Raw genomic sequence first — 26769 nt, forward strand, 5'->3', positions numbered from 1 at the left:
CATGTCCATAGCCTCCTATTAAAGATAAATGTAGAGATTGTGTGATATGACCCCAGATACGCCGACAGGACATTGCCAGGCTCGTTATCACATGGTTTTCTATATTTACCGCTATCTAGATACGTTAGGATATGGATAGTGAGAGGACACTGCGACAGTGAGCCATCTTTCATGATTCCATGATTCTAACTAATGCTATAGGTAAATGCATGACTTGAGTGTATGTCAGCCGACAGGATCTGGGCATGACACCCAGGTGGCCAAAAATATTGGAAGCCCATGAGGTGGACAGCGTAGTCCACACTACCACGGTGTGTATAATGACTCCCGACAGGGTAAGTTATGCAGGCAAGGGTTGTAGGTATCCAATTCATTTTTTATGTAATGAGGGAGACCTAATCATAAAAGACCATTGATGTGTATGCTTAATTTTTTTTTATCAATGGTTGTTAATATGCATGTGTTTTTACTTGTACAAGTAGATTATTATTCAATGGCTGTCGTTAATTCCAACCTGTTAACACTCATTAGCGAATACAAATTAAATGGTACAAATTATGTCGATTGGTACCGGAGCATTAAATTGCTCCTGACTGCAGAAGGACTAGATACAGTTCTCGATGAACGAATTCCTCCTCAACCCGACCCAAATGATTTTGAGGCACATGAAGAGATGCAGGATTTCCTCAAAAGGGATTCCAAGGCATCACTTTATATCCTAGGATCATTGGAAAAGTTAGTTCTGGATTCATTCAAGGATATACGCACCTCAGGGGGTAAAATGGATAAGCTTGCTGAATTGTTCAACAGGCAGTTGACACATGCACATTCTGATGTGGTGAGTTAAATCCATAACTCCAAGATGTCCCAAGGGACTCCAGTGATGGACCACGTCATCAAAATGATCAATCTGTTCGAGAAACTTGAATCCATGGGGACTGATTTTGGTCTGCGATACAAGACTGATGTGATCTTGGCGTCACTCACTTTTGCCTATGCACCCTTTAGGATGTCCTGCAAGATGTCAAATTAGGAGATGGAGCTCACCGAGCTTGCTAATGCATTGGTAGAGGTGGAAACTTCCTTGAAAAAGGACAAGGCTGAGGTCAATGCAACTGATGTGAAACCTTCTTCAAATGGGAAGAAGAAGAAAAAGGGAAATAAGGGTAAACCCCTGAAACCTAAGGGTGGGAAGTCTGGCAATAAAGCTAAAGGCAAGTGTTTCTATTGCAAGGAGGGTCATTGGAAAAGGAACTGTCGTGCATTCCTGGCTACTGTGAAAGACAAAAAACCAGATGAAACTGAGGCTACTAAATAAGGTACATGTGATGTTTACGTTCTTGATGAGTCTAATTTGTCTTTTGAACCGACCAACTCTTGGTTGGTGGATAGTAGATTCACTGTTCACATTTGCAATGATTTGCAGGGGTTCAAAGAGAGAAGGAATCTGTAAAGAAATGAGGTGCGTCTTCGGATGGGCACTGGAGCTGGAACCATGGCGATGGTTGTGGGAACTTATATTTTGAATTTTAGTTCAGTTAATTTTGTTTTAAAGGATTGTTACTATGTACCCTCTTTTAAGAGGAAGATTATTTCAGTTTCAAAACTCGTTTTGGACGGGTATAGTTTTTCCTTTAATTCTAAATTGATTATTCGTTTTAAAAATTCTTTTGTGGCGTCTGGATATGTGCAAAGTGGATTGTACTTCCTAGATTGCCCTATTAGAGCGAATCGAATGTTGATTTGAAACGGAAAGCAGCTCCAGTGAACTCAACATATCTATGGCATATATTATCAGGTTACATTAATTTGGGCCAAATCAGTAGATTGGTAAGGGATGGGCCCGTAGAGTGTCTAAGGGTGGAACCATTCCCTACCTGTGAGTCATGCCTTCAGGGCAAAATGACCAAGAAACCCTTTAGCAATAAAGGTATTAGAGCTACAGATCTGTTAGAGTTAATACACACTGATGTGTGTGGGCCCATAAATATACAAGCAAGGTATGGGTATGAGTATTTATAACTTTCACTAATGATTACTCTAGATATGGTTACTTATACTTGATGCGTAGAAAATCGGAAGCCTTTGATAAATTTAAAGAGTTCCAAGCCGAGGTCGAAAGACAGCTCCATAAACGCGTCAAGTTCTTACGATAAGATCATTGAGGGGAGTATCTATCGGATGAATTTAAAGAATTCCTCATATCGCAAGGGATGGTTAATTAACTAACTAATCTAGGAACACCACAACAAAATGGTGTATCCGAATGACGCAATCGGACTCTATTGGATATGGTCCGGACGATGTTCACTTATAGTGAGCTACCTCTCTCTTTTTGGGGATACGCTTTAGAAACGACTATTTATATCTTGAATAGGGTTCCATCCAAGTCTGTAGCTAAGACACTCTTTGAGTTGTGGAAAGGGCGTAAGCTCAGCAGTTGGAATCCCGGACTTCAAGATGCTTTTTCTTAAGCTACCCCAAAGCCATGATAGGTTACTACTTTTATGATCCGGTTTACCAAAAGGTCAGTGTAAGTAAACACGTCACATTTCAGGAGGAAGAAATGTTGACCAAGAGGTCCAAACCTGTAGTCATTAAAGAGTTATTGGATAACTCAAAAACTTCACTTCCAGAAGTGAGACCAATTGGCATACCCGCTGATACCAACACCTCAAGAACTTCGACGTAGTGGGAGGACTGTTAGACCACCTACCAGGCTTACTCTTCTAACAAAAGAGGAACGAACAGTGGAAGAGTTCCACATGGTGTCGGTTGAATCGGATGATGATCCGATAACATACTCTGAGGCTCTTAAGGATGTTGATGCCACTAGGTGGCTGGAGGCAATGCGCTCTGAAATTGATTCGATGCATTCCATCAAGGTCTGGACTCTGGTCGATCCACCACTTGGCGTTAAGCCGATTGGATGTAAATAGATCTTCAAAAGGAAGAAGGGCGCGGATGGAAAGGTTGAAAGATTCAAAGCGAGACTGGTGGCAAAGGGCTATACCCAGAAAGAGGGTATAGACTATGAGGAAACCTTTTCACCAGTGGCGATGATGAAGTCCATCAGGATTTTATTGGCTATCGCCACACACTTTGATTATGAGATCTGGCAGATGGATGTGCAAACTGCATTTCTGAATGGATTTCTTCAAGAAGAAATGTACATGCAACAGCCAGAGGGGTTCTCTTCCTTAGAGGAAGATAGAAAATTGTGCAAATTGCAGAGGTCCATTTATGGACTGAAGCAGGCTTCCAGAAGCTAGAACATCAGGTTTGACCAATCAATCAAATCTTTTGGTTTTGATCAAAACATGGATGAACTATGCGTTTACAAGAAGATCAGTGGGTGTGCAGTATGTTTTCTTGTTTTATAAGTAGATGACATGTTGCTGATGGGTAACGATGTGGGGTTTCTTTCATCAGTGAAGTAGTGGTTATCTACAACGTTCTCGATGAAAGACCTTGGTGAAGCTAGCTATATCCTTGGGATCAAACTCGTGAGAGATCGCCAGAAAAGGATGCTATGCTTGTCACAGGCTACCTATATAGACAAAGTCCTGACCAGATTTAGCATGGAGAACTCCAAACGGGGAAGTGTCCCTTTCCGACATGGAGTGAGTCTTTCCAGATCTCAATGTCCTCAGTCTCAGACAGACATTGAAGAGATGAAGAGGATTCCCTATGCCTCAGCAGTAGGGAGTCTTATGTACACTATGTTGTGTACGAGACCGGACATTTGCTATGCAGTAGGTATCATAAGTCGTTACCAATCTAACCTGGATGAGAGCATTGGAGTACTGTCAAGAATATCCTCAAGTACCTGAGAAGGACTAAGGACTATTTCTTGGTTTTTAGATCTGATCAGTTGTCAGTTTTGGGTTACATAGACTCAGATTTCCAAACTGATAAGGATGATAGAAAATCCACGTCTGGGATGTTATATCTAATGGGTGGAGGAGCCATTGTATGGCGGAGTGTAAAATAGAAATCTACAGCCGATTCCACTAACGAAGCAGAATACCTTGCAGCTTGTGATGTAGTAAAAGAAGGTGTTTGGCTGAGGAAATTCCTATCAGATTTGGAGGTTGTCCCTGACCTTGTCAAGGGCCCTATTCCCCTGTTATGTGACAACAGAGGGGCCGTTGCACAAGCTAAGGAGCCTAGGGCTCATCAGAGGAATAAGCACGTGCAGCAGAAGTATCATCTCATCAGAGAGATTATCCAGCAGTACGACGCGAGTATCTCCAAAGTGGACACAACTGAAAATGCGTCAGATGCCATGACAAAGAGTTTGTCTCCTGGAGTGTTTGAAAAACACATGGAGGGCATGGGTTTAAAATGTATGGGAAATTGGCTTTGATGTACAAGTGGGAGATTGTTGGATTTATGTGTCCATCAAACCCGGTTAGGTCCGGTTCATTCCGGTTTTACTTTGCATTGAACTTTTATACATTTAGGTTTAATATTAACACGACTAGGGTTTTGGCTGGGCACCCTTATCATATGGTCGTCGCATTGGGTATGCCTAGACATGTGATGTCAGGGTACGAATGCGAGTACTCACATGATTGATGTGTGTATTGGCAAAGAATCTACTTTGTCGATTCCCTCATGTATTACTGCCAGATGTAGGAAGGGATAGACATGTGTCACCGATACCCTTTATCTGAGGGAACCCTGTCACTGCATAGTGTGATTGCATTCTTTGGTTCATCTATGACCAAGACTCAAGTGAGTCAAAGCCGGTGTTCTGGGAATGCATGAACACTTTGTGAGTGAAGGAGTTACTCAACATGGTCACCATTGCCCGATTGGGGAACACCAAGATTGAGATTGTCTGTGTATGGTCGGATCGGAATCTGGATCCAGTGCCGTTTTAGAATTGATTTTTGCAAAATCTATTTTACATAAAATAATGGATTATATATAATTATTTGAATAAAGTGTTTTATCGAGTTTTGCGGGACCCGATCAGATGCACAGACACTCTTATCTGGACATATACTATGGAATGGGGTTTGGCAGTACAAGTGTACATGCCATAGATTCTATAGTGATGGTGTTGATTAGTGGGGGGGGGGGGGTTGTACATGATAATTTATTATCATGTAGGGAGTTATTTGGAATTTGTTAAAATAATTGGTTCTTTATTTAATTAATGGATATGTTGCTAATTGTAATTATCCATAAATTAAATAAAGTGATTAATTATATCATTCCCTATTAGATTATGCTTCTTCACTAATTAGAAGCACTTCGAGTTTAAACAGAACTGCCAAACAAAGAGAGAGAGAGTCAGACTCTCACTGGGTTTTTTATTTTCGCATCCAGGGTTTTAAAAAAATCCTATTATGATATAAAGGGACCAAAACGCAGAGGGGGCACACAGTGCTCTATGTTTTCTGGCTGCCCCCTCTTGGATGTGTTTTGGTCACCCCCCTCTCTCTCTTGTGATCTCTTCTTCTTCTTCTTGTTGCTCTCTACTGTGTTTGAGAGTTAGGGTTTTAGAAACCCAGATCTGTGCCTAAAGAACTGAAGAGCATCTGGGATTGGCTTGAAAAACCTTGGTGGCACCATTGGAGGTTCAGATTTGCTTACTTGGAGTGCTCTTTGGAGGAAGAACCATTGTCTTTTGGAGCAACGCTTGAGGCTCATTAGGTTAGCAATTCTTTGTTAATTCCTCTTGTTTTTAATTATTTATTATTCATGGGATGCGAAAGAAACTCGAATCGATTTGTTTCCGTTGCACATTCGGGTATGGGATGGATCCCTCTTTCCATGAGATGGATTAGAGATGAATTTTTCCATCTCTTTTGGGTTGCATAATTCCATGGGACACAAAAGAGAAGGACAGGGCATTGGTTTATCAGACCAAACCTTGATTGGGATGCACCAGGGTTCCCATGGGCGACCATGGGAAACCCTAAAATTAAAATAGGGTGTCCATGGGCATCCATGGGCTAACCCAGGGGGTGCAATACGCTAATTGGTTTATAATTGGTGTCCCCGGGGAACCATGACATGATCCCAGGACCGTAGTTTGACCTACATTTCTTAGCTCCTTTGTGGTGGTGTGTGCCACATCAATGTTGAATTGTGTATTATAGTGTGGTAGGATTTGGGTTGTAGCTCAAACTGCCATTTACACTGTGGATGTAAGCACACTACCGAACCACGTATATATGTTGTGTATGCTGTGTGCCTGTGTGGATGAATACTCTACTGGATGGTATGTATGGTTATCTACACTCGGCAGACCTGGCCACATGGTTGAGTGCATGTGGTTGCAAGGTGTGTGTGTGTGTGTGTACGTGTTTGTGTGTTGCTAGCATACGCTTGAGTAGTTGTGATGCTGACGAGTGAGTTGAGGTAACAAACGAGTTGGGTCGAGTTTTTGTGGGTCACTGACTCAGCCCCTCTCAGTGACAGCCTGAGTTCCACAATATGTTCACGATCCATTGGGTTACCAGATTGGATTGAATCACTAGAATTCTACGAGGATTCAGATCTGATCACCCCTAATCCAACTCGAATTCAACCCCTTGACGGCCCTAATCTTATTCCTTGAAATGGGTGAATAGACTACAACTACGTGATAACATAAAGTAGACTCGTACCTAATAACCAATCTACCCATATTTGGGCATATCTTAACAAAAATATTTGGGGCTGCATAGAGAAGATGCACATCAAATCACAGTTTGTTATATAGCGTATCTTCTGCAACTTTTTTGACTTTAGTTGTAATTTGTCATCTAGAGTGGAATGGCAGAGCAGAATTTGTGTATCCGACCCTAGTAGTTGGGATTTGGTATCATGAGTTAAGTTCTAATTTGCCTTCTATTTCCTTCAAGCCATTAAATTTTTCACCATGACAAAATGTTTGTTTTAGCTGGATCATCGTTGCAGACATCTTGGGACTAAAGCATTTTGGACTGTGTTTGCTTTTAATAGGTTCCTCAATGCACTTGAAGCTATGGGAGGATCATCCTGGCTTGCCCAGAGTGCAGGGTCAAAGAATGTAAGCTCTTGGGGTGAGCCAATCTGTGCCTTTATAGCTGGTATTGGCCAGCTAGGACTCTCAGCTTGGAAGCCAAAGGAATGTAAGGCTATTGAAAGTGAGCTCTTTGCATGGCAACAGAAAGGTCTTTTTGAAAGAGAAGGTGCATTGGCTTCTTATTTTGTGTTATAAGAACCTTTTTAATAGCTTAGTTGTTTCTGTGATGTCTTTTGGTTTCCTAAGCATGCTTTCCTTCTGGTTCTGTTTGTCACTGCCCAGGCAGCGAGGATGGCAAAATCATTTGGGCGTTGAGGCTTAAGGCTACTCTTGATAGAGCACGGAGGTTAACAGAAGAATATTCTGATTCACTTCTTCAAATTTTTCCTCCAAAAGTCCAGGTTTCCAGCTGTTCCTACCTTATTGAAGTTTAATAGTCCAAACTGTAGTACCTAAATATGCAATCCCTTGCATGAGATGTTTTCTGTGTGTAAGATATGCTAGACTCCAGACTTTCAAACAATAATAAATAAACAAATAAATAAATAAATAAATATATGAATAAAGATGCTAGATTTCAGGATGCAATATAAAAAATTTCTTAGCATTGTTTTATTTTAGTGGGCTTATTTTTCTACTATTGCATAGATCTCGCTGCATGGTTTCTGATTCAAATAAATGTTTTTGTAACCCTTGTACTAGAATCCAGGGTATGGCATAATTACAGAATATTTATGTACTTAAGTGAGTCTCTGAGTCCTAGTTTTGTTTGTAAAATATTTACTATACATATAACTATCCAGGCTGAATCCTGGAACAAGAAATGAGGTGCTGATAGAGAGTTTCCTTGGCCTTGCAGATACTAGGAAAAGGTCTTGGAATTCCAGAGAACACTGTAAAGACATATACTGAAGCTGAAATTCGTGCGGGGTATGGAATGCTTTTGTTCAACTTGGCTTACTCATGAACCTATTATAACTCACTGCAGTTGATTGATCTCGTTTCCTTATACCCTTTAAATACATCAATGATTTTTACATACCATTCCTGTTCTAACTTTTTTACTTTGAATTGTCATCCACAGTGTTACTTTTCAGGTCTCAAAATTTTGTACCCTGCTTTTAAAAGCTGTACGAAGTACACTGGGATCTCAAGGTTGGGATGTTCTTGTCCCAGGAGCTGCTGTTGGTACTGTTGTACAGGTATTCCCAATTGTGCAGAGTAAGAAACATTATTTCTCCACATGTTTTGATTTAGTTTAAGGAATCTATATTTAAGATAAATTCTTTGTATGTAGTCATTCTCAGTTGTATGAAACTGGATGAGATTTACTATGAATATTCTTTGGGCCCTAAACCATAAGAAAATGAACTAGTCACTATAGTTTCACAGCAGAGTAAGTGCATGACATTTGCATGCAGAAATGAGTCCAAACAGTGGCTGTATAGTTTAAAATGATGTTATTATCATATTTGAACAAGAGTCTGTCACAATGCACCTACATTTTTATAGTTTCCCTCTAATCCATGTACTAGGAGGTGATAAAAAATATTCCTTCAAAAATTACGATATAAACTTCCGTAAAATGGTTATTTACAGAACAGCATCATGTTTATTTATTTATTTCTTTTGCTGAGTACAGCAAAATCTATTCTATAATAAAAGGGGGATTGCGAGCCTTTGTCACTAAGGAGTCCTCAGAACCAATGTTTAAGATCTTTCGTTTCGGTGTTTCTGTCTGACCGAAATATTGTATTAAGTTTTTGTCAGTCGTGCAAGATTTCGGTTGGTCATTTCGGTGGGGTTTAGGCCAAATTAAGGATTGAAACTTCATGGAAACCTTATTTTAGGCTATATAAACACATGTAAATGTTTAAATCGCAAAAAATGTCACCCAAAGTGTTGTTTTGGATTTGCACCCTTGATTGGCAGTATACGGTCGAATACTAATGTTTAACTTAGTTAATTACATATACACATTATTTAAGACTTTAAGTACTAGAGGACATAATAATTAATAAGCAATTTAAACTCGTAAATTCTCTGGGAAACATAAAGTCAATGAGTTATTAGTCATAATTTTAAGTACAATAAGTCAATAACAAGATGACATCAATATCCTAATGCAAGTCAACTAGTCATCAAGTGACTAAAATGTCTACTAATAATAATTACTCCGCCGTCCAGGATCGACCCCACTCATAGTCCGATGGAGCTGACGTTCATTGTTCTCTTACTATAGGGTATATGAATGCCACATCATATTCTGGGAGAAGAAACGAGTATAGTCATCCACAGTTGCCATGTAAATTGCATAATTGACATGCTGAAGTAATGTAGTCCTAGATTGGTAGAAGACCTACTAGGAGCCAATCAACCAGGATCTGTAAGCTGGTGGTTCTATGGGGGCAGAATTGAGGTTTTAGGTCAAATTTAGGGTTAGGTTAATGGGGATGAATTTTATATGATAAAGCTAGGCAGGTTTAGGGGAGTCTAATGAACTAGGTTTTATTGGTTTTGGATGAGTAGAAGTAGTTTAGATGTAATTGGGCAGCAACTAGGGTTAGGGTTTTGGGAAATAGGAAGTTATGGAATCGAGGGTTTATAATAACAGAAAATCAGGTGGTTGAATGGCCTGAATATTTAGGTCGAGTGTGGGTACGGTGGAGGGGAATACATGCTGAAATTTACAGCTAAATCAGATGGTTGTAACGGTTAGATTGGGCTGGACAGAATCTCATGAAAATCACCTTGCATGTGACCTTCTAGAAGGGAAGAAGAATAGTTGCAGGTTTTAGGGTTCTAATGGATCTATGGTATTAATGGTGAATGAGGAAGGTAGGCTGGACAGGGTGTAGATTGAACTAGGGTTTAGAGGATCGATTGGAGATAGGTAGGCGTAGGTTGGAGGATTAGAAGAAGAAGGATGTATGCTGTAACAATAAACTACTTACTTGAAAAATAGTTCTTCAACAGTGGCAGTAGCTTGAAGAAGATAGGGTCTCCCGATCTACAAGATGCAAGGAGATGAGTGGAAGATCCTCCCGGTACTACCAGACGCAAGGAGACAACTGGAGATCCACCAGTCCCTTCACCTTGATATGACTCATAAGGCAACACTCAACAAAGCAGAGCAACAGCCATGGCAGCAAACAAAAGCTTTTTCATTAATCAAATATGTGTTCAATACTTAGCCCCCTTACAACTTTATATAAAAGACTCAAAATTAGACTCTTACACTAAAAAGGAAAGGCCTAACCCAATCCTTAACCTACTAGGTAACTTAAAATGACTAGGAAACTGAAATAGACTCAAAATAGAGTCCTAATCCAGCCCAACTAAACAACAAAAATAAAAACTAATAAAATCACTTAAATTGAACCACTGGTTCAAACCAGCTTTGGACCAGTTCAATTTAAAACATTAAAAACATGAAAATAAACTAAGTATAGCGCTAATCCCATATGTAACTCATGTACCCCAACTTTAGCCCCATATAAGTGGCCTATTACATAGAAAACCCATGGGATCAACGGCCCAACACGTATGTAACCCAACCCTAGACTTAGTCATAATAAAATAAGCCTATTTTGCTGGTGAATCTGCATCATGAAGGTAACCCATCCTAAGATATGGGTCACCAAAGTATAAAGAACTACCCACTGATCCACTATGATATGACGGCTCTGGGAGCATGTAGGAGTATGGCTGGTGGGTTGGGTAGGAAGATGTCATCCACAAAAGACAATCCACTACGTCACTGTGAGTGGGAGTCGTACTCAAAACTGGGAATGGATGGAGAAGATATATGCTCCCCCCAAGTCAACTGCCCATATGGATGTGAATGAGATGAATTGTAGTATGATGGTCCTGGAGATGGACTGTTCTCTTCGCGAAAAGATGGGGCACGAAAATGCCCACTCGATCTGCTGTCCCTATACTCAATCCACCAACAGAGCTAGATAAGGTATCAATGACTATAAGATCAGGCTGCCTACTAGTACCAGGAGAAAGGAACTGGCCACAACTCCTCCTCGAATATGACTTACGTGTAGCCAGTGTGGCCGGTGTGGGGGCACATGCATCATGGTTTGTATCTTGTGTGGCATGATCAAACTGTGTTTCTCCGGTGAATCAGATTGGCTCCTACTGCTCTTCTACCACATGCTGCTTTCGAATTCCCTCATATGCCTCACCACTACCATTACCACCACCATCATCATCATGACTACCAATATGAGCATAGTTATCAAGGCGTCGCCTTGGCATCCAGGTTCCTTGATCGCCTTGGATGCCTTGGGCACTATGGTGGGCACCTTGCCGCCATGTAGGTGTCGCCTTGCTTTTTGACCCTCTAAAACGCCATGGTCGCCTTCTCGCCTTGATAAATATGAGTATGAGTAACTGGCGGTGAAGATCTGCGAGTCTGAGTCTGAGTCCGAGTCCCACCACCTGAGGACATGGACCAGTCATCTTCCTCCTCATCAGCATTGCCACTTGTAGGCTAGAACGGTATGGGTGACGCTTCCCGTGCGTGTACTTGACCCTGTTGTACCATGAACTCATCCACATCGGCACCTATCTGTTCGGCTATCATGGGGTCGGGCCTACCTCCGGCCTGATCCAACACTGGCTCACTTCTATCACTCACCCAATCCACAATAGGATAATCATCATCTAAATCCACCTAGAAAATTGATATTTTTCCTGATACCCTCCTATTCCATGCATATGTGTTGCATCTTCAGCCTCAAATTGTAATGCACATACACCAAGTTAGATAGACGTTGGGAACCTAATCTATTTCTCCTCTTGGAGTGGATGAGAGAAAATGTACTCCAATTCCATTTATAGGCGGATGCGGAACATTTTTGGGAGAGGACCTGGATTGCTATTTTCCTTAAATTCTTTGTCGTACCCCCATGCAATACCCACCATTCAGCTGCATTGTAACAAAAAAGACATGTAAAATTCATTTAACAAGTTTCAAGACATACGTAATTTAAAGAATAAGATATTGAATTGAGTAATGAGTACCAACATCACCACGTGTCCGGCCTTGCTCTGCAACAGTGGTTCCAAAACTCCCCAATGCATCCCTAAAACTCTTCATCTATACACATTTGGAAAATATTTAAAATTTGTAATGACTCATTACTATTTACTAAGGTAATTCGAAATGAATTATAAGACTCACCTCAATATTGCAGATAGCTTGTAATTTACTGTTTGGCTCCAACTTGATAACTACTTTCTTCACTGCTTCAATACTACTTCAATAAGACTAGCATTCAACCCAAGTCTATGACTGTATTGGTACTTGGGGTTCAAATAGTATGCTGAAAATTCGCATTATATATTGTTAATGCCTTACTAGTTATTAATATATCTTTCAAATTAACTTTAAAAGATGTAATTGCATTAAAAAAATACTCACCAACCTTATGCAGTGGATGCATAAGTTGATACTCCCAGCGATCCTTGATAATTTTGAGGAAATGTTTACAACCTCGTGGATTTGCATTGTACACACTTTCATTCATCAAGTCTATGACAGCATACAAAACTGGCATGGTTGGCCCCTTGAGAGCAGAGTCAACTATATGCAAACCCTTGACCACTGGGTCCAAAATTGTACACTACTTTATGCAGCTTTGTCCAAAATTCATCTGATGAAATGGTAGCCTGTACTTCCCTACCACCTTGGGTATTGGACCCATTCCAGTCAAACCACTCTTCAAAAGCTAAGCTCTAAGTCTGAACTTCTTGGTCTTAATACTCTTGAGTGCAATGTGGTTGGTGGCCTAACCAAGTCACCCCCACACTTGTACCTCAAGATTTTTAATGCACACCCATAGTTGTATACAAAATTGGTCATTTGTCTTGCCTTTTCCACAACACTATGTACCAATTTGATCTTCCCCATATCCTTCAGCATGAGTTCTATACAATGGGCAGCACAAGGTGTCCAAAACAGCCGATACTTACTGTTATTCATCAACCTCTCACTAGCCTTCTTGTAGCTGCTTCTGTTGTCTGTTACAACCTAGACAACGTTCTCCTCTCCTACCTTTGCTATCACCTCCTTCAACAACTTGTAGATATAGTTTGCATCCTTTTTCACCTTGGATGCATCCACAGACTTGAGAAATATTGTCCTCCCATCACAATACACCATAAAGTTGATGATGGACTTTCTTATAGGACCAGTAACCATCACACATGATAGTCACCCCATAGCTCTCCCATATTCCCCTTATTTCAGCGATATAGTCTTCAAGCTCTCTCTTCTATTGGGGTAAATAAACATTCATGTGTTGGATTGATGTGTCCATCAAACCTGGATTTATGTGTCCATCAAACCCGATTCGGTCCGGTTCAATCCGGTGTTACTTTGTATTGAACCTTTATACATTTAGGTTTAATATTATCACATGCGATATAAACTTTTTGAGCATTATATGTCCGTAAGTATTACTTAAAATGGTAGTCACGACTAGGGTTTAGGTTGGGCACCCTTATCATATGGTCGTCGCCTTGGGTATACCTAGACATGTGATGTCAGGGTACGAATGCGAGTACTCCCATGTTTGATGTGTGTATTGACGAAGAATCTACTTTGTCGATTCCCTCATGTTTTACTGCCTGATGTAGGATGGGATAGACATGAGTCACCGAGACCCTGTACTTGAGGGAACCCTGTCGCTGCAAAGTGTGACAGCATTCTTTTGTTCATTAATGACTGAGACTCAAGTGAGTCAAAGCCAGTGTTCTGGGAATGTGTGAACACTTTGTGAGTGAAGGAGTTACTCAACATGGTCACCACTGCCCGATTGGGGAACACTAAGATTGAGATTGTCTGTGAATGGTTGGATCGGAATCTGGATCCAGTGCCGTTTTGGAAATGGTTTTTGCAAAACCTATTTTACATAAAATAATAGATTATATATAGTTATTTAATTAAAATGTTTTATCAAGTTTTGCGGAACCCGATCAGTTACATAGACACTCTTGTATGGACATGTACTATGGAATGGGGTTTGGCAGTACTAGTGTACATGCCTTGGATTCCATAATGATGGTGTTGATGTGTGTGGGGGGGGGTTGTACATGATAATTTATTATCATGTAGGGAGTTATTTGGAATTTACAATGAATATGGTGTTAATTGTAATTGTCTATAAATTAAAATAATTAATTAATTATAACATTCCCTATTAGATTCTGCTTCTTCATCAATTAGAAGCACTTTGAGTTTAAACAGGAAAGCCAACAAAGAGAGAGAGAGTTAGACTCTCACAGGGATTTTTTCCATCCAAGGTTTTAGAAACCTTGGCTTTATAAAAAGCTAAAAACACAAAGGGGGGCAGTGTTCCACGTTTTTGGCTGCCCCCCCTTTGGACGAATTTTTGGCTCTCCCCTCTCTCTCTTGTGATCTCTTCTCTTCCCTTCTTCTAGCTTTCTAGAGTTTTGAGAGCTAGGGTTTTAGAAACCCAGATCTGTGACTGAGGAACTGAAGAGGATCTAGGATTGGATTGAAGAGCCTTGGCTACACCGTTGGAGGTCCAGATTTGTTTACTTGGAGTGCTCGTTAGAGGAAGAACCACTGTCTATTGGAGAAGCAACACTTAAGGCTCATCAGGTTAGCAAATTATGTTAATTCCTGTTGTTTTAATTTTATTATTATTCATGGAATGTGAAAGTAACCCGAATCGATTCTTTTCCGTTGCGCATTCGGGTATGGGATGGATCCAACTTTCCATGGGATGGAATAGAGATGTGTTTTCTCTATGACATGGATCCCATTATTTTATGGGACGTCAAAGAGATGGACTGGACTTTGGTTTGTCATACCAAAGCCTAATAGGGTCCTAGCAGGGCACCATGGGCGACCATAGAAAACCCTAAAAATTGAAAATAGGATGCCCAAGCCAGTTTGGGATGCCCTAGGGCAACCTTGGGATTCCCTATGGACAACCCTGGAGATCCCAAGAATTGGGAACTTGAAAAATATAATTTATTAGTTTCCCAAGGTGAACCACCATGATCCCATGGACCGTAGCATTGCCTACAGTGTGAGAGGGCACTGCGACAGTAGGCCATCTTTCATGATTCTAACTAATGCAAAAGGTGAATGCATAACTTGGGTGTATGTCAGCCGACAGGATCTGGACATGACACCCAGGTGGCCGAAAATATTGGAGGCTCATGATGCGGACAGATTAGGCGGACAGATTAGTCTACACTACCACGGTGTGTATAATGACTCCCGACAGGGTAAGTTATGCATGCAAGGGTTGTAGGTATCCAATTCATTTTTTGGGTCATGAGGGAGACCTAAATCATGAAAGACCATTGATATGTATGCTCAATTTTTATCAATGGTTATTAATATGCGTGTGTTTTTACTTGTACATGTGTAAATTATTAATGGCTGCCGTTAATTCCAACCTGTTAACACTCATTAGTGAATACAAAATAAATGGTACAAACTATGTTGATTGGTACCGCAGCATTAAATTGCTCTTGACTGCAGAAGGTCTCTACACAGTTCTTGATGAGCAAGTTCCTCCTCAACCCGACCCAAATGATTTTGAGGCATATGAGGAGATGCAGGATTTCCTTAAGAGGGATTCCAAGGCATTGCTTTTTATCCTAGGATCGTTAGAGAAGTCAGTACTGGACTCAGTCATGGATATACGTACCTCAGGCGGTAAAATGGACAAGCTTGCTGAATTGTTCAACAGGCAGCTGACACATGCACACTCTGATGTAGTGAGTCAGATCCATAACTACTAAATGCCCCAAAGGACTCCAGTGATGGACCATGTCATGAAAATGATTAATCTATTCGAGAAACTGGAATCCATAGCGACCAGGTTTGAGCTGCGGTACAAGACTGATTTGATCTTAGCATCACTCACCTCTGCCTATGCATCCTTTAAGATGTCATACAAGATGTTAGATAAGGAATTGGAGCTCACCGAGCTTGCTAATGCACTGGTAGAAGCGGAGGCCACCTTGAAAAAGGATAAGGCTGAGGTCCATGCTACTGATGTGGAGCCTTCTTCAAATGGGAAGATGAAAAAAAAGGGAAATAAGGATAAGACCCTGAAACCCAAGGGTGGGAAGTCTGACAAGTTAAGAAAGTTAAAGGCAAGTGCTTTTATTATAAGGAGGGTCATTGGAAAAGGAACAGTCGTGCATTCCTGGCTACTGTGAGAGACAAGAAGCCAGATGATACAGAGGCTGCTAAAGAAGGTACATGTGATGTTCACGTTCTTTATGAGTCTAATATATCCTTTGAACCGACCAATTCTTGGTTGGTGGATAGTGGTTCCACTATTCACATTTTGCACTGATTTGCAGGGGTCAAGGAGACAAGGAATCTGAAAAGGAATGAGGTGCGTCTTCGGATGGGAACTGGAGGAACTGGAGCTGAAACCATGGCGATGGCTGTCGGAACTTTTATTTTAAATTTTAGTTCTGTTAATTTGGTTTTAAAGGATTGTTACTATGTACCCTCTTTTAAGAGGAAGATTATTTCAGTTTCAAAACTCGTTTTGGACAGGTATGGTTTTTTCTTTAATTCTAAATTAATTATTCGTTTTAATAGTTCTTTTGTGACATCTGGATATAGATAAAGTGGATTGTATTTTCTAGATTGCCCTATTAGAACGAATGTTGTTTCGAATGTTGATTTGAAACGGAAAGCAGCTCCAGTGAACTCAACATATCTATGGCATCTAAGATTAGGTCACATTAATTTGGACCGAATCAGTAGATTGGTAAGGAATGGACCCTTAGAGTGTCTGAGGGTGGAACCATTCCCTACCTGTGAGTCATGCCCATAGTACTAAAACTCGCGAAATTTCGGTCGAGATATCGAATATTTCGAGTATCTTGACCTGTCCGAAACGAAACGGAAGTCCGATATGAAAAAATGCAATATTTCGAATATTTCGATGAAATTTCGGTCATCTTGTTTCGGAAATTTCGGAAATCTCGGTAATTTTGGTCATCTCGTTTCAAAATTTTAGAAAATCTCGGTCATTTTTGGCATTTTACACCCACAGAAAAATACCATATTTCGACCGAGATTTCGACGAAATTTCGGTATCTCAGAAATTTCAGTCAGACGGAAACATCGAAACGAAACGAGATTTAGTACCATGGTCATGCCTTTAGGGCAAAATGACCAAGAAACCCTTTAGGAATAAAGGTACTAGAGCCACAGATCTGTTAGAGTTGATACATACTGATGTGTGGACCTGTAAATATACAAGCAAGGTATGGATTTGTGTATTTCATAACTTTCATCGATAACTACTCTAGATATGTTACATATACTTGATGCGTAGAAAATCGAAAGCCTTTGATAAATTCAAAGAATTCCAAGCCGAGGTTGAAATACAGTTCGATAAACGTGTCAAGTCCTTACGATCAGATCGTGGAGGGGAGTATCTATCGGATGAATTTAAAGAACATCTCATATCATAAGGGATAGTTAGTCAATTAACTAATCCTGGAACACCACAACAAAATGGTATATCCAAACGATGTAATCGGACTTTATTGGATATGGTCTGGATGATGCTCACTTATAGTGAGCTACCTCTCTCTTTTTGGGGGTTTACTTTAGAAACAACTATTTATATCTTGAATAGGGTTCCATCTAATTCTGTAGCTAAGACACCCTTTGAGTTGTGGAAAGGGCGTAAGCCCAATATTCAACACCTTAGGGTATAGGGTTGCATAGCACATGTGCGAAAGCAACAAATAGACAAGTTGAAATCCAGGACTTCGAGATGCTTTTTCTTAGTCTATCCTAAAGGCACGATAGGTTACTACTTCTATGACCCGGTTGACCAAAAGGTCATTATAAGTAAACATGTTACATTTTTGGAGGAAGAAATGTTGACTAAAAGGTCTGAACCTGTAGTCATTAAGGAGTTATTGGATAACTCAGAAACTTCACTTCCAAAAGTGAGACCAATTGACATACCCACTTAAAATCTAACACCTTATGAACCTCGACGCAGTGGGAGGACTATGAGACCACCCACCAGGTTTACTTTTCTCACCGAAGAAGAGCAAATAGTGGAAGAGTTCCACATGGTGTCGGTTCAATTGGATGATGATCCGATGACATACTCTGAGGCTCTTAAGGATGTTAATGCCACTAGATGACTGGAGGCAATGTGCTCTGAAATCAATTCGATGCATTCAAACGAGGTCTGGACTCTGGTCGATCCACCACTTGGCGTTAAGCCGATTGGATGTAAATAGATCTTCAAAAGGAAGAAGGGTGCGGATGGAAAGGTCGAAAGATTTAAAGCAAGACTGGTGGTAAAGGGCTATACCTAGAAAGGGGGTATAGACTATGAGGAAATTTTTTCACTAGTGGTGATGATGAAGTCCATCAGGATTTTATTGGCAATCGCCGCATACTTTAATTATGAGATCTAGCAGATGGATGTGCAAACTGCATTTCTGAATGAATTTTTTTAAGAAGAAATTTACATGCAACAGCCAGAGGGGTTCTCTTCCTTAGAGGAAGAAAGAGAAGTATACAAATTGCGGAGGTCCATCTATAGACTGAAGCAGGCTTCCATAAATTAGAACATCAGGTTTGGTCAATCAATCAAATCCTTTGGTTTTGATCAAAACATGGATGAACCATGCATTTACAAGAAAATCAGTGGGTGTTTTCTTGTTTTATACGTAGATGACATATTGCTGATGGGTAACGATGTAGGTTTCCTTTCATCGGTGAACCAGTGGTTGTCCACAACTTTCTCGATGAAAGACCTTGGTGAAGCTAGCTATATCCTGGGGATAAAACTCGTAAGAGACCGCCAGTAAAGGATGCTAGGCTTATCACAGTCTACCTCTATAGACAAAGTCCTGGCTAGATTTAGCATGGAGAACTCCAAACGAGGAAGTGTACCTTTCCGACATGGAGTCAATCTTTCTAGATTTGAATGTCGTCAATCTCAGACGGACATTGAAGAGATGAAGAGGATTCCCTATGCCTCTGCAGTAGGGAGTCTTATATACACTATGTTGTGTACAAGGCCGGACATTTGCTATGCAGTAGGTATTGTAAGTCATTGCCAGTTTAACCCTGGACGAGAACATTGGATTACTGTCAAGAATATCCTCAAGTACCTCAGAAGGACTAAGGATTATTTCTTGGTTTTTAGATCTGATCAGTTGTCAATTTTGGGTTACACAGACTCGGATTTCCAAACTGACAAGGATGACAGAAAATCCACGTCTGGGATGGTGTATCTAATTGGTGGAGGTGTCATTGTATGGCGGAGTGCAAAACAGAAATCTACAGCCGATTCCACTACCGAAGCAGAATACCTTGCAGCTTGCGATGCAGCAAAAAAAGGTGTTTAAGTGAAGAAATTCCTATCAGATTTGGAGGTTGTCCCTAACCTTGTCAAGGGCCCCATTCCCCTATTATGTGACAACAGAGGGGCCATTGCACAAGCTAAGGAGCCTATGGATCATCAGAGGAACAAGCACGTGTAGCGGAAGTATCACCTCATTAAAGAGATTATCCAGTAGGGCGACGTGAGTGTCTCCAAAGTGGACACTACTGAAAATGTGTCTGATGCCATGACATAAGGTTTTTCTCCTGGAGTGTTTAAAAAACACATGGAGGGCATGGGTTTGAAATGTAAGGAAAATTGGATTTGATGTACAAGCGGGAGATTGTTGGATTTATGTGTCCATCAAACCCGGTTCGGTCCGGTTCAAACCGGTTTTACTTTGTATTGAACCTTTATATATTTTTGTTTAATATTATCACATGCGATATAAACTTTTTAAGCATTATGTGTCCAAAAGTATTACTTAAAATGGTAGTCATGACTAGGGTTTGGGCTGGGCAGGGCACCCTTATCATATGGTCGTCGCATTGGGTATACCTAGATATGTGATGTCAGGGTATGAATGCGAGTACTCACATGTTTGATGTGTGTATTGGTGAAGAATCTACTTTGTCGATTCCCTCATGTTTTATTGCCAGATGTAGGATGGGATAGACATGAGTTACCGAGACCCTGTACCTGAGGGGACCTTGTCACTGCGAAGTGTGACCGCATTCTTTGGTTCATCAATGACTGAGACTCAAGTGAGTCAAAGCCGGTATTGTGGGAATGTGCGAACACTCTGTGAGTGAAGGAGTTACTCAACATGGTCACCACTACCGGATTGGGGAACACCAAGATTGAGATTGTCTGTGAATGGTCAGATCGGAATCTAGATCCAGTGCCGTTTTGGAAATGGTTTTTTGCAAAACCTATTTTACATAAAATAATAGATTATATATAGTTATTTAATTAAAATGTTTTATCGAGTTTTGCCGGACCCGATCAGTTACACAGACACTCTTGTATGGACATGTACTATGGAATGGGGTTGGCAGTACTAGTGTAGATGCCCTGGATTCCATAATGATGGTGTTGATTAGTGGGGGGGGGGATTGTACATGATAATTTATTATCATGTAGGGAGTTATTTTGAATTTGCTAAAATAATTGGTTATTTATTTAATTAATAGATATGGTGCTAATTGTAATTATCCATAAATTAAAATAATTAATTAATTATACTATTCCCTATTAGATTCTGCTTCTTTACCAATTAGAAGCACTTTGACTTTAAACAGGAAAGCCAACAAAGAGAGAGAGAGAGTCAGACTCTCACAAGGATTTTTCCCATCTAGGGTTTTAGAAACCCTGGCTTTATAAAAAGCTAAAAACGCAGAGGGGGGCAGTGTTCCACGTTTTTGGCTGCCCCCCCCTTTGGACGAATTTTTGGCTCTCCCCTCTTCTCTCTTGTGATCTCTTCTCTTCCCTTCTAGCTCTCTAGACTTTTAATAGCTAGGGTTTTGGAAACCCAGATTTGTGACTGAGGAACTGAAGAGGATCTAGGATTGGCTTAAAGAACCTTGGCTGCACCATTGGAGGTTCAGATCTGTTTACTTGAAGTGCTCGTTGGAGGAAGAACCACTGTCTATTGGAGGAGCAACACTTGAGGCTCATTAGATTAGCAAATTTATGTTAATTCCTGTTGTTTTAATTTTATGATTATTCATGGGATGTGAAAGTAACCCGAATCGATTCTTTTCTGCTGCGCATTCGGGTATGGGATGGATCCTTCTTTCCATGGGATGGAATAGAGATGTGTTTTCTCTATGACATGGATCCCATTATTTTATGGGACGTCAAAGAGATGGACTGGGCATAGGTTTATCATACCAAACCCTACTAGGGTCCTGACAGGGCACCATGGGCGACCATGGAAAACCCTAAAAATTGAAAATAGGATGCCCAAGCCAGTTTGGGGTGCCCTGGGCTACCTTGGGATTCCCTAGGGACAACCCTGGAGATCCCAGGAATTGGGAACTTGAAAAATATAATTTATTAGTTTCCCAAGGTGAACCACCATGATCCCGTAGACCGTATCATTGCCTACATCATGATCTCATATGGGGTGGGCCCCTTTTACCCTGAGCCAACCTCAGCAATCGAATCTATCATAGTCTGATAGAATCTATCATAGTCTGATAAAAGGGGTCTTGTGCAGTATTTGCTAGGATGGTATTGTGTAACATCCTCTTAACTATATATTCCCTCACCATCCCTTTCAAAATTTTCCAAGTTCCCTTTATCTTAGGCTGCTTCTTGCCTTTCTTCTTGTAAATGCTAGGATCCTGGTGTTGTACGGGGTCAACTCGTGGTGGTACTACTGGAGGTGGTGGAGGCAAAGCTGCCCCTGTTCTCTGTGATCTCCTAAAGGGATTAGGCAACCCAAATTTCCTACCACTTACTCTAGAGGTACCAGCTCCTCTACTGCCACTAGCACTTGCTCTAGAGGTACCAACTCCTCTACTACCACCTACTCTCTGTCTCTCCTAATCCTCATGATAAGTGGTTTTGCTCCTCAACTGTGCCTGTCTCCAATCCCTAGCCTCTTAATCTATATATCATCAGGAACATAGGCAGGATCATCATTATTACATCCGTGCCCAAAAACCTGTACTAATTTAAACTTTTGTGAATGTACCGTAGCTTCGGTAGCCGCCTATGCCATCGAGCTATGGGCTGCCACTGTCAATCCGACATTCAAAATCATTGATCGAATGTCGGGACACATTGTCAAAGAAAGGTTCATAAATCGGGCGTGGGGTAGATTGGTGGACTGGTAGATTCCTCGACGACCAACCACATGTTAGCGAGTGGTGCGAAGCAAATAGAAGGAGACATCCGAGACCGACTTATGAAGATGCGCCTCAGTGTATGTGTGAAGACTGTGTGGATGAGAGGAGATTATTCCCGGCACTATCTCCGTATGCGTGAGGTGAGCCACTATTCGCGCGTCTTATGTTTTGAACATGAATAGTAACCTATAATTACAAATAAACTAAATTAAATGCATGTGGGCCCCACCTAGCCCTAAGTAGGACCTACCCCTACTTAATGCTAACCTAGACTAGGGGTACTAAGGTCATTCTACTCTAAATGATGTATAGAATACAACTCTATAGGAGTTAACAAGTAAAATAATGCAAAATGAGTGGATAGTGTAGAGTGCACAGCCAAATAGGCCTTAGTTCCTATTTGCTCTTAAATATTGCTCTTAAATAAGGAGCCTTTCTAATATTGGGCATTTCTCACATTTAGAAGCCCTAATCGATTGGGAGAGAAGAAGAGAAGGAGAAGAAGAAGGAGAGAAGGAGAAGAGGAGGAGCTAAGCTCAACTCACTCCACATTCGGTGAGTGTCCCCCTTCCCCCATCTCTATCTATCTGTCTATATATGTCTATTTTGGGTTTTGAGTTGGGAATGCATAGCCATTAATGGAGCGTCACCAACCCAAATGCAAGGTTGTAAATGAATGGTATTAATGCCATTATTGTGAACTAGAATGAACCCTCAATACCTCATCTATCTTCCATTCAAATACCAAACCCATTTATAGAAAACCCTAACTTGTAACCTTGGGATGTTTGGGGATTTCCTATGGACTTGGGGAGAGAAGTAAGGAATCATGTAGTCGACCATATTAGGGACTCTACGTGAATTTCCTACCCCCATTTGCATCTCAATGCACTCCCCTTCCATGTCTTGATGGAAGACCCATATGAACCTAGGGTTTAGGAATCAAGGAGGGGATTGGATGTACAAAACCCTAGTTTTAGGTGACCATTTGGGTTGGAGAACTACCCTTAGTCAATAGTTATGCCCTTCATGAGCCAAAAGAGTCAAGAAAGCCAAACCAAATCCACCATTTTGCACAGCAGTTGACCGGCAGTTGCAAGTTGGGATCACCGGCAGATGGCCCCCAGTTACCCATCTGCCGGTCATGGACATTGCATCTACCGGACACTTTCGGCTAGTTTATCGGCAGATACAGTCATACCTGCACCTACCGGTCAGGGCAGAATGCATCTGCCGGACACCTTGTTTCATGGATTGGCTTCTTTTAATGAACACCTCTCTTGTGGAGATTAAAGCACTGATTAGCCTATGTTTGTATACATGTTCTAGGGTATCTAACTTCACAAGGGGACGTACCCGGATTGAAGGTTTCGGACCTTAAATCGGATTATCGATAAAAAACACAAGGTGAATGAGTTGGGCAATCGACTTATTTTATGGAATGTTTGATGGTATGTACCTATGAATGCTATTCATGCAGTTATATGTGTTGTGATGCTCATACCATGAGCTGTTAGTTTAGGTATTGTTACCTATTATGTATGCCTTGTTACAAATTAATATCAAATTGTGTGCGATTATGCTTGTGTTTGCGATTCATTAAGTTACAATTAATTGTTATGTGTGTGCGAATGGTATTTGGAAATGGGATCTGGGTACTGAGGGGAATGCCGGACTCGGGATCGCCATATGGATAATGTAGGTCATGATCATGTAGACTAGATGTTTAAAACGGGGTACGGTATGGATGGATTTCCATGACCATATTTGCCATACTATTGTTACACTTGCTTTGATATTTCTATTGTATTAGAAATAACTGCTGCATTAGGATGGAAAGGGGATCGTGACCAGCCGACCGTTATTTCGGTATCCACATTCACCGTATTCTGTATGCGTATTTGTAAGCTAGAGGGGATGAGAGGATAGCCGGGCCAACTGTTATTTCGGTGTTATAGACTTGACCTCTTGCCTATGCATATGTGTACCCTTTTTCACTTGAGAGTAGAAGGCTTCACTGATGTCGATTGGGCCGGATCCATCTCAAAAGATCTACATCTGGTTATTGCACATTTGTGGGAGGTAACTTAGTCACATGGAGAAGCAAAAAACAACCTGTTGTAGCCAGATCCAGTGTAGAGGCAGAATTTAGGGCTGGAGTGTGCCAAGTTGGGGTTTAACATTGAAGGTCCTAGACAGCTCTACTGTGATAACAAAGCAGCTATCAGCATTACTCACAACCCAGTGCAACATGACAGAACAAAGCACGTCGAAGTGGATTGACACTTCATCAAGAAGAATGTAGACTTTGGCTGCATTTGTACCCCTTTCGTGAAGACTGGTGATCAACTAGCAGCCCTCTGTTTTTTATGAAAATAAAATAAAATTACTATTAAAACATAATAGAGAGGTTGTCTGACATACAATTAGATGATGCATGCAGAGTTCTAGTGTGCTGTGCTAGATTGAGAGCAGGTTGGATAAAGTGCCGAGGTTGTTTAATTAAAGTTACAGACTTAAACAAATTAATGGAAATTTGAATATCAAACAAAATATGGTAAACTTGCCAAGGCCATGGGTGGTCTTCCGCCATGGTGAGCCAACTCCATATCTCCTCTGAGTCTGTCCAAATCACTGTTTTCTTGCACTGCAGTAAAAGTGCTCCTTCAATCCCTTTTTGGAATCCTCTGAGCTCCACTTCTTGTGCTGTCCCTGCAATTCCAAAATTCATTGAAGATGCAACTATTTTATGATGAAAAATAATAATTGATCCCCACCCAGCTTGCTTAAATGTAGGACTGAAACTTCCATCAAAAACTAAAAGGCTGTTATCAAAGGTTTCCTGATCCAAGTAAAAACTAGAGGGGGGTGGTAGTTGCTGGTGTGTGGTTTCCTCTTCAGAAGTTGGGGAGTCCTCAGGTAGTAGATGGTTTTCATGAGTCCATCTAAGGATATGTTGGAGGAGAATCGATGGGTCATCTTTGACGCCTTGAAACACAATTCTGTTCCTATATTGCCTATAGAGTTATCAAGGCGGGAAGTCGACTGTGGCGTTTTAGAGGGTAAAAAAACAAGACGACACTGCCATGGTGCCCAAGGCGTCCAAGGCGACCAAGGAGTCTGGACGCCATGGCGAGTTGGCGACGCCTCGATAACTATGATATTGCCAGATGAAATAAAAGGTGATGCCGGCGATGCTAAGCACTCTATCTCCATCTCGTTTTGCCATGGATGGACCAAAGATCATTTTGGAGAAAGTGTGCAGAATGTTAAGTCCATATATGCATTCAGTTCGGATGCCCAGGGGTCAACCAGCCCAAATCCTTTTTGAGAGGGAGCATGAGAGAAGAATATGCTAGAGAGTCTCAGGTGCATCTTCACAGATAGGGCATAAAGCAAAGGAGGGATCCAACTTTTGAATCTTTTCGCCTATTGATAGTCCTTCATTTAAGACTTTCCAAAGAAAAAGTTTGAATTTTGGGAGAACCTTGAGCTTCCAAACTCTGTTCCAAAGTTTGTTGGGTAGACTGTTTGTGGTGGAATTGGAGGCTAAAAATTCTGTTGCACTAATGCACTCTTGATGGAGAAGATTCCAGTCTTCACCAAAGGGCTTACTTCTCTCTAGTTTGGTACCCTATTATGCAAGCTGGGAATGCATGACATTTATTCTCCAGCTTGAGGGGGAGTGTTAGAAGAGTACTGTAGGAACAAGTCTTTTGCCTAGTCACTTTATATTGTATTTGTTCCATTTTTACCCTTTACCTCCCTAGGGAGGTGTATGTAATTTCTTTCTTGTTATCAATGGATTAATATAGGTGTTGTGGAGACAACACTATCTCCACTCCAACACAACACATTGCCAACGAACTCTTCTCTTTTCTATTCTCTTATCTCCTCCTTCTCTCTTCCTCCTCCATCTTCTTTTCCCTCTCTTACTTACATTTACTACCTAAAATCCAACTGATTTTACCTAAAAAGTGAAGAAATACTTGAGGAATAAAGGAGGGAGAGGATATGGGAGTTGCATTAAACCTCTCCAACGACCATTCTTGAGTGCCATAACACTTCATTGAATGCCTTAGAAGGGTTGTCAAGCATTGATGAAGACTTAAAGAGGGTTTTTCAAAGGAAAAATAAAAGAGGAGTATTTTCCCTAAAACGTGAAGAAATACTTGAGGAAGAAAGAAGGGGATATGGGTGTTGCATTAAGCCTCTCCAACCACCATTCTTGAGTGCCATAAAGCTTCATTGTAGGCCATAGAAGGGTTGCCAAGCATTGTTGAAGACTTAAAAAGGGCTTTGCAAAGGAAGAGAAGAGAGAGAAGAAGAGGTCCCACAAGCTTGCTTCACTTGAAGATTCAAGTTTCTCCATCAAGAGGATTAGTTGAAGATTCCAGTGTTCATCAAAGCTGAAGTTGGTGACTCAGATCTCTTCTGGGTACCAAGAATCAAAACTAAGCATTGTTGTAAGGGTTTCCACTTGTGGCTAGTTTCATTTGCATTCCTGTACTCACATGTGCTTGCT

General features: G+C 40.9%; 1 protein-coding gene across 1 annotated transcript in view; it reads left to right on the plus strand.

Moving 5' to 3' along the window:
- LOC122656952 (phosphoglucan, water dikinase, chloroplastic-like) overlaps positions 1-26769 on the plus strand; it is a 125714-nt gene that overhangs the window by 64612 nt on the left and 34333 nt on the right. The window contains exons 10-13 of the mRNA XM_043851658.1: positions 6964-7172; positions 7289-7407; positions 7866-7936; positions 8091-8208. Coding sequence (XP_043707593.1) covers positions 6964-7172; positions 7289-7407; positions 7866-7936; positions 8091-8208 — 517 coding nt within the window. The remainder of the gene's footprint in view (positions 1-6963; positions 7173-7288; positions 7408-7865; positions 7937-8090; positions 8209-26769) is intronic.

The sequence above is a fragment of the Telopea speciosissima genome, chromosome 3 (genome assembly GCF_018873765.1).
Source record: "Telopea speciosissima isolate NSW1024214 ecotype Mountain lineage chromosome 3, Tspe_v1, whole genome shotgun sequence".
Lineage (NCBI taxonomy): Eukaryota > Viridiplantae > Streptophyta > Magnoliopsida > Proteales > Proteaceae > Telopea > Telopea speciosissima.